The sequence below is a fragment of the Trichoplax adhaerens genome, genomic scaffold, assembly GCF_000150275.1.
Source record: "Trichoplax adhaerens TRIADscaffold_4 genomic scaffold, whole genome shotgun sequence".
In the NCBI taxonomy this organism is placed as follows: Eukaryota; Metazoa; Placozoa; class Uniplacotomia; order Trichoplacea; family Trichoplacidae; genus Trichoplax; species Trichoplax adhaerens.
This window is the reverse complement of record NW_002060946.1, coordinates 2,384,625-2,393,607: the sequence shown is the minus strand read 5'-3', so window position 1 is coordinate 2,393,607 and position 8,983 is coordinate 2,384,625. Positions and strand designations below refer to the sequence as shown.

Genomic DNA, 8,983 nt, shown 5'->3' with positions numbered 1-8,983 from the left:
TAATTGATACAGGTATTGAAGATAATAAATAGGCACGATGCAAGTCATGATATGCGATATGAATCCAATCATGGAATGTATGATGGATATCAATGCTGGAGATAATTAATAGGCATAAAACAAACCATGACATAATTTACGTGACTTCGGATCTACTCATGATACGTACAGTACAGTATATCTAGTTTATACAATATTAGAGATAATTAATCCGCACGATGCAAGCCATGATGTTTTATCTCCAAAAAATGAATTCTTCTTATACGAGTAATTAATAGAATCGTGTAATTTTATTGCGCTTTTGTGATATAATTAAAATATGTATGTAGTAAATTCGAGTTGAAGTACGCGTACGCGTATACTTATACTTCCACAATACTAAAGACACCGGAGAGAATGTTATTTTTTCAAATTTTGTTTATATATCCTCGTTGCTTATTTTACGCGTATTATACTGTTTATGACCAACGATCTAAGATTCCTGTTAGTCTTCTTTTAATAGCCTGAGATAGTCAGATAGTAAAAATTGAACCTATTTATCCATCAGCTGTATTAATTAGAGTAGCCGAAAAGAATACCTTGATTTCATTATTATTATTTTTTATTATCTTACGTAAAGTAAATTCTTCATACTGCACAATGCATCCAAATGCATTACTTCATGTCGAGCACTCTTTCTTTATATGCCATTATTTCTGATTGGAATAACAATGACAAAGTGTCATCATTTTGATTATTCCTAGTGCAGTTGCTAATAAATAACCTGAGACAGAATTTGGTCGTTGTTTGGTAGTATTAATGACATGACATCCAATTTTTTGCAGGAGGTTATACAAGAGTTGGATCGATTAAAAAACTCACCCCAAGGATGGAAATTGTGTGGCGATAGTCTGGTCAAAAGACTTTACCGGTAAATTACTTCTAAACTGTGTCATCTTTCAGTACTTTGCTATAGGCCTTAATGTAAAATATCGATATTAGAATTTACTATACTGTGTAAGTAAGTGCAATAAGTATTGTTATGAAGAAAGAAACAAATGCACTTAGCTATGAACTAGACGCTAAACCATTTACTATTTTCTTCAACATGATGAAAAATTATTCTATAATCTTACTAGTTATGAATATCGATTACTAAAACGAAATACTTCAGCTACTGTACAATATAATTGTAATTTACTTTTATCTGGTATCAATATTTGCTACAAATACTATTAGCTAAATATTGGACGTAAATAAGAAAAATTGTTTAAATTAATCTATGCTAAATTTGCTATCAAAAATGTGGTTTAATTTCTGTTTGATATATTTTTACCAATTCTTCTGATTTTCTGCAAGTCAGTGAATTATGAATGTAGCAAATTGTTAATCCACTCTACACGATGTTATAGATTCACTAACGTACTAACGTTGTATTTACTTATACTTAAAATGATGTACTAGTGATGACTACATGAAATTTATGTGTATGCAAGTACTGGAGCATTACTTAAAAAACAAGTAAGTCTATTGTTGGCTTTATGGTAACTATCAATTGGAATAAAGTTATTCCTATCCTAACATAAAATATATACAGTTGCATTCCTATTGAATACCCGACAATTTAGCAAGCTTATAAAGAGTTTGGAAATGAATCAGATTTTATTGACAGCAGGATTGAGTGGAAATGCTAAAATAATTTGTATCACCATAACTAAATATGTCTACTGTGTTGAACATACTCACGTAGCTTAAAAAACAATATAAATGTTATTTTCCTTAAATACAGCATATCATGTTGATCAATCATCATTTCGTTACAATTTTAAATTTTATCCTTATTTTTTCAGTTATGATATCACGGCAACGTTTGTTAGGCTGATATTATTACTTGTTAACTTTATTTATAACATTGTCACTTGCAATTACCTATAGCTACTCTTCTGCATCTTACTCTGACCAACAAGTCTTAAAGGAATATTTAATTAGTTGGCTTAGACAGGTAAGTTCCTTCGAAAAATGCTATAACAAAAGCTCAAATATAAACCACTGACGTCGTATATTGTAGAGTATTCTGTAAGGTTATTGTTTTGAATTTGGCTAAGAATTATGAGCCTTGGTGACGATAGTATCTAATACCATAATTATCGCAAAAGACAAAAGTAACAATAGCAAAAACATATTCAAACGTGATGAATTCGTGATAGAAACATATTATTATCATGTCGTAAATGACAAAACAGTCCGGGATGGCTAAAGCCATTAGTAGTTAAATTTTTAGCACTAGATGGGATCTATTGGTAACCTTTAAAGATACGTATTACCTATTAGAATAGATCAACGTACTGTAATAGATATAGTCAGCATAAAAGTGTTGAAATCATTTCTGACGGTGTTAGGCCAGGATTAATTAATTACAGCTTAGTACAATACAGTCATTAAATATGTAATCATTTTTATTAAAAATATTTCGTTAACAGTACTGTTATGAGCCCATTGATGCCAATTATTTAAGAAATAAGATGGCGCAGATCTTCAGCTTGGCCTTCGTCGGCGACTATCCTGATCGGGTACAGTTTGTATACTTACTGTGTGATTTCATTTATTATAGCATTGTTATAACTATACGTTACATAGTTAATTACATTTTCCGATCTAAAGATATAACAGATAGTATTTGATGTAAATGGATAACTTATAAAAATAGATGAGAGACTAATCTAGTAACGGCTGAACGCTATTTTATTTAGTGGCCATCATTTTTTGACGATCTGCTGGGTTTTATGTCAACTGGAATAAATGCGGTGGACTTTTATTTGAGGACTTTATTAGCAATCGATAGCGAAGTTGTCGATCGTGACATCCCTCACACACCAGAGGTATGATAACGCTAGGGTGCTAGAATCAGCTATCCTATTTTATGTAGGGTTAATTTTTATGTCTAAATATATTTTGTAAAAATTGGTATAAAATTGTTACGTTATGAATCGTACAAAGTACTCAAGTTTTATTTTAATGGAATAGCATATAAACAAACTACCTGTTGTTATAGGAACTCGTACGGAACACTGCCATAAAAGATGCGATGCGTATTCGATGTATTTCAGACTTAGTAGAATCTTGGTATCAGATATTGGTAAGCATTGCTGTTGATCGTAACCTTTATTGATTGACTACCGTAATACGAGTAAACGAGTATATTGTTTCTTTATTTTCAGCAAACATACGATAGCTCTCAACATGAATTAACTTGTCTTTGTTTACAAGTAATCGGAGCTTATGTATCATGGATTGATATTAATGCTGTTGCTAACGACCGTTTCATAAGGCATGATATAACTTCTTGTTCTGTCAAATTTTACTTTTAATTTCAATTTTTGTTTCGTTACGACTGAAAAAAGCTAACTATGGTTTACCTAATTTTGCTATTTTAGCCGATTGCTATTGTATCTTAAGGTCGACACATTAAGAGAAAGTGCTTGTGATTGTATTTTCGAAATTATGAACAAAGGTCTCGTATTCATAAGTTGGCAATGATATTTTTAGAAAATGGAAATAACGCGGACTTTTGCACGTAATACTATAATTTTGCAGGTTACTTACGGTTTACTTTATTATAAGTAGGTATGGATGCTGGAGAGAAAATTAAATTAGTTGAATCGTTAGTAAATGTTTTGGACAGTTGTGGTATTTTTGCGTCATTGGGGGTAAGACAAATGATTACATTGTAGTACATTCGAAATGCTTCAATTGTTTAATTGGTTCTAACAAAATTTATGACCCATTTTAACGTATTGTTCTTAGGATATCGATGCTGACTATGCTGCTAAGTTAGGAAAGTTGGTCAATGGTATTGGGACGTCGCTCATTTCTAGCTGGACAAAGTAATGAGAATTTTAAATTTTAATTGTACTTTTTTAGTGATTTATGCCTGAAATAGAAATGCTTACGTATACGTTATATTTATTGTGGCGACAAAATGGATAGCGTTAATTTTATTTATACTGGGAACTTCGATTTCTTTATTCAGGTTGATGCGATCAGGAGACGTTGTAGCTGCTGATCAAACCCTCGAAATGATTGATGTCAAAATTACTTTATTACTTCGGTTAGTATTGGCATATAGGGAAAACTGTTGTCATTCAGTTAAATACAATGCATTGAAATAGGATTAATCAGACTGTTAATCCAATAAGACGTGCTAACTAATTACTCCACTGTTAATTTAATGCTCTGATTTTAATCAGGTTTATGACCAATGAAGACGACGACGTTTCACAGGCTGTTATTGGTTTCGCTCAAAGTTATGTCCTTCTTCTTAAACAATTATCTCCGAATGAATTGCAGCGACGAGAAGATCATTTAAAAGTAACAGAATGTCATTTTGTTGAATTTTGCTAGCTAATGTGATGTTTTTGTCCAGCGTTATTTTTTGTACAGTACATCAATCGTCTAAAGATTATAAACTGCTATAATGATGTAGGGTCTTCTTGAGGCTGTCATATCAAAGTATAAATATGATCAATCTTACGATTTTGAGTGCGAGGTATTGTAGTCATATAGGAATAATAAAATTTTTTATGCTATTTCTTAAATTTGAAGAATAATAAATGTATTTTGGGACAAAGATCATAAAATTATTATTTGATTGTTAGGGAGAGGATGAGATAATGTTTCTTGAATACAGAAAGCAATTGAAAAACTTATTTTATAATATTACTCAGCTAGTAAGTATTTATTTTAGTGAAATAGGTTACAGACTAGCAATTATAATTAATCTACTTCCTTTTCCTGTACGTGGTAACGTAGAACAGAGAACTTGTATTAATGGTGGTTTATCATTATTACGTAAACATCATGAGGTAAGAGTGGTGACTCTGTAGATTTTAACAACAATATTGATTGTCAAGTAATTAACCATTGCTAACGTTGTGTCTATTATAATAGTCAATGGAATTCTAAGGCGTTTATGGATATCGAAGTTTCGATCAAAATTTTATACATGCTCGGGGAGCTTATACCGGTATGCTAAACTAATTTACTGGTTAATTTTACATTATTTCTTACGTTGTCGTTTTGGATACAATCTAGGGCGTTCACTTTACCGATGATTTAAATAGTGCGTCACCGATACAACAAATGATGGTGATGGTGAGTTTGGTGATTTGGTGATTTTTCATATGTTAATTTTTTACTTATTACAATACGATCCCGTTCGCAGTTAATTACATCCGGTATTGATCGCCATGAACACGTAGCCGTACTTATGCAGGTATGTTTTTGTTGACATGTATGACAGTTATGAATAAATCACTGTGTAAAGTTGGACTTAAAAAAATTCTATGCTCATAATTTTTATTTCAGTACTTTGAAACCGTGGTTCGGTACGATAAATTCTTTGTTCTGCACAAGCAGTTTATCGGGCCCGTATTGGTAAGCTCACGCTAACATTTGTTGATATTCAAGGTAGATTATGTATTTACTATAGAAATTAATATTTTCAGAATGCTTTTCTCGGAACTAATGGTTTGCAAAGTACCAATTTAACTCTACGCAGTCGTTCATGCTATTTATTGTCACGATTTATCAAACAACTTAGGTCAGTCAGACATTTTGGTGATAGTAAAAATTCTCGCTGTAAACGTATTTAGTGAAGGATATTAGTTGCTGATATGTAATCAATGCTTACTATATTTAGAAATAGCTTGGATGATTATTCTGAGAATCTTTTGAAGCAAATTCGTCCTCATTTAAGTTTTGAATCGGTAATTTACATTAAAGCGTTTTAAATACGTTAGTTACAAATTATTTGTGATAGTAATACAATGAAGTTGATATGTATGCCACTTTTAATATCAATTGTATAGGTTAATGGCCAGCAAAAAGTTTTAATTGATAGCGATCAGGTAATTAAGAATGTCTTCCAATAATGTTTAAAAGCTCGCTATAATGTTGATATTGCTAATTTATCTCATTTTTAACGTATTATTTTTCATATTGTGCTTTATTTTCATTCATAGCTACACCTGTACGAAGCTGCTGGTATTATTGTAATATCAGGTGGCTTAAAAGTAGAGGTAAATATAGCAGAATTTTGTTATCGTCATTACTTTCTGGAATAGTTAGGAAACTTCCGACATTTATTCAATTTAAACTATATTTATAGGAACGGCAATTTTTGATGAATTGCATTCTCACGTCCTTATCCAATAGATTTAAAGATATTTTGTCAAAGGTATAGATCCTGCTAATTGAATATATTGTTAAGTGAAAGGGTTTTTCTACTAATTGATTACTGTAATAATGTACATTCAGATATATAATGAGTCTGACGCAAATCAACAATTTTCGTATGCTCAAGAGCTAAATCTGATTATGTCCTGTGCAAGGTTAGTATTATAGATATAATATGATAACGTAAAACTACCGACATTTGGAGTTTATAGTTTATGAATAACTTTTATCTATGTAGCCGTGTCAGCAAAGTATTCTCCAGTAGTCAAACTATGCAAGATTGCGGTTGTTCTCAATATTTTATTGAGGTAATCATAATATAATGTGAAATATTGTTGTTTCATCTTTACACTCATCATGATATAAAATTTTTGCTGTAGGTGTTATCCATCTTTTTGCAGTCTTTGAGTGTGCCATCATTTAAGGAGCAAATTCAAGCAGGAGTGCGCCAGTTTTTGCATCGGATGATAATTTGTTTAGGGGAGCAAGTATTGCCTTTCATTCCGACAGCTATGAATTATTTATTGAAAGATCCAAAGGTAAATTGTACTACCTTGACGATAATATTTTATGTAACTATTGTATCGAACTATTGTAATAAATTTTAAATAATTTCGATAGACCTAACCAAATACTTCTTTACACTTAGCCAACCGATGTTCAAGAATTTATGCCTTTAATTAATCAAGTAGTATCTAAATTTCAGGTACTGTATTTAGGGATAAAATCTATTGAAGACTTATTTTAAAATAGTGATTTTGTAATAAAATGCCTTCATCATGCATATAGCGCCAAGTTACTCCTTTCCTGAAAGAGTCTTTTATGCCGATTGTAAATACAATTTTTGCTGCTTTAAATTCTACCACAGATATTGCGGATACGCAGGTTTGTTATTCGATATTTTTATAACCAATTGAAATTGCTGAAACTAACGTAAAATTTTATGTGATACAGGCCACCAAAGATAAGCAACTTTTACATCGTAGCTACTTTACATTTTTATCTACGTTGGTCACTAACGATGTAGCATCGGCAATTCTTGATCAAGGTATTTAATGAGTAAAATTAATACGTGTTTAACTTAAATTGCTCAGTCGCTCGGTAATGTGTTATACTTTTTTATTATAATTGTTATTATAGAAGTGCATAATGCACAAGAAGTGTTGTTAAGTTTAATCCATGGCTGCGTTGATGCAGGAGATCTATCGGTTTGTCAGTACTGAATTTACTAATAATTTCTGTATAGTGCCTAAAATTTTGTTATCTTCGAATTCCAGTCACAGAAGATTTGCTTCTTTGTTCTGCACAAACTGATAAATGCTCATGGTAAATACGATTTTTTATTTAAGTTACTTTTTGTATGCTTTTGTATAAAGTTATAATCCAATAATTGATTTAGATGGAAATAAGAGCAACCTGTTTGGAGAATTTTTATATAAAAATATTATTCCGGCTTGTTTCATTGCTCCTCTTAAAGCCACTTTCGATTTTGATGACAGACAAAGTTTGCAGGTAATTGCCTGACTAATGTAGTTCCTTCTGGTCCGCATATTCGATTTGAATAGATGTACTATATACTTGACTCACGCTCATAAAATACTGTTCATCGATTTTATAATAAGTGGATGCTTTGCAATTAATATGTTCTGTAATGTTTTTCCAGCATAAAAATTCAGTTATTAACTATACGTCTCGTCTTAGTGCTATTCGTGATCTACGTTGGACAGTATTGTAGACAACCTATTTTATCCGCTTTAAATTATTATACAAGAAATTTTATTAAATCCTAATGAATGTGGTCATTATTTTTACTCAAATGTGTTAATATTTCCTGTGAAGGTACTGTCTGAAATAGTTACTTTACAAAAGAGCATTTTAAACTTGGAGGTAAGCAAATTTATAGAATAATTAATTAATAAAAATATTTTCAACTATGGCCACTTTGCTGTAATCGTTATATTTTATGTAGTATCTTTCAATTCTTATATTTATACGTATGTATTTCGCATAGGGACAGCAATTTAAAGAATATTTAAGAACGACGTACTTACCTCAACTTAATCTTTCTGCAGATTTAATTCAGGTAAAAGGATTTGATAGAATCCTAGAATTTAGATTATTAAAAAAATAACGATTATGAACATAATAACGTTATTTAGGCCTATGTTCAAGGACTCGAGCAAATGGATATGAAGTCATTTAATAAGTACTTAAAGGTATAGCACATAAGTAGCTGCTTACTCCTGCTACATATTGTCGTGATATTAATCATAATGTCTAAAATAACATCGATTGCAGGAATTCTGTATGACACTTCGGACGAGGTTGCAGGACATACGGTAATCCCGTGAGACAAAATTACCTGCATGCCGTATAAACTATGCATATGCATGGCCACTATGAAAACCCGCGTAATTACGAGAAATATTTTAATTTTACCTCATCTTGAGTGATTTCTATCGAAAGCTTATTTTTAAAACGAACAATTACAATATCGAGCTGTGACTTATTTTTCTGTATGTAATACAGTGCTATATAATCAGATACAAACTGATTAATGGATCATACTCTGCTCTGTGGAAACGTGACAAATTGACTATTATATGGTATATTTGTTTACTGATTGATCAATTATAATAAAAATTGAAGTGTTTAAATTTTCATGAAAGCACCTAATGTACATGTACAAAGTTAAGCATTTGAACGGTTTACGTGCTATATGATATAGTGTACTTTATATTATAGTAAGGTAATGTCAGCGTTTTATGCT

The 8,983-nt window shown here is 31.1% G+C and overlaps 1 protein-coding gene across 1 annotated transcript; it reads left to right on the top strand.

Moving 5' to 3' along the window:
* Window positions 1-803: 803 nt before the first annotated feature.
* On the top strand, window positions 804-8,435 carry TRIADDRAFT_24341 (uncharacterized protein; the record flags this gene model as incomplete). Its single annotated transcript, XM_002111873.1, has 36 exons — window positions 804-910; window positions 1,444-1,500; window positions 1,915-1,981; window positions 2,460-2,549; window positions 2,730-2,858; window positions 3,032-3,115; window positions 3,198-3,329; window positions 3,436-3,490; window positions 3,601-3,686; window positions 3,784-3,863; window positions 4,010-4,087; window positions 4,227-4,347; window positions 4,463-4,525; window positions 4,635-4,706; window positions 4,789-4,841; window positions 4,927-5,002; window positions 5,071-5,130; window positions 5,201-5,251; window positions 5,344-5,412; window positions 5,484-5,578; window positions 5,678-5,744; window positions 5,847-5,885; window positions 6,000-6,056; window positions 6,146-6,214; window positions 6,295-6,368; window positions 6,452-6,521; window positions 6,594-6,752; window positions 6,863-6,919; window positions 7,003-7,098; window positions 7,168-7,261; window positions 7,354-7,421; window positions 7,491-7,539; window positions 7,613-7,725; window positions 8,053-8,100; window positions 8,225-8,296; window positions 8,373-8,435. 36 exons carry the CDS (start codon window positions 804-806, stop codon window positions 8,433-8,435), a joined length of 2,820 nt encoding a protein of 939 aa, XP_002111909.1.
* Window positions 8,436-8,983: the final 548 nt, after the last annotated feature.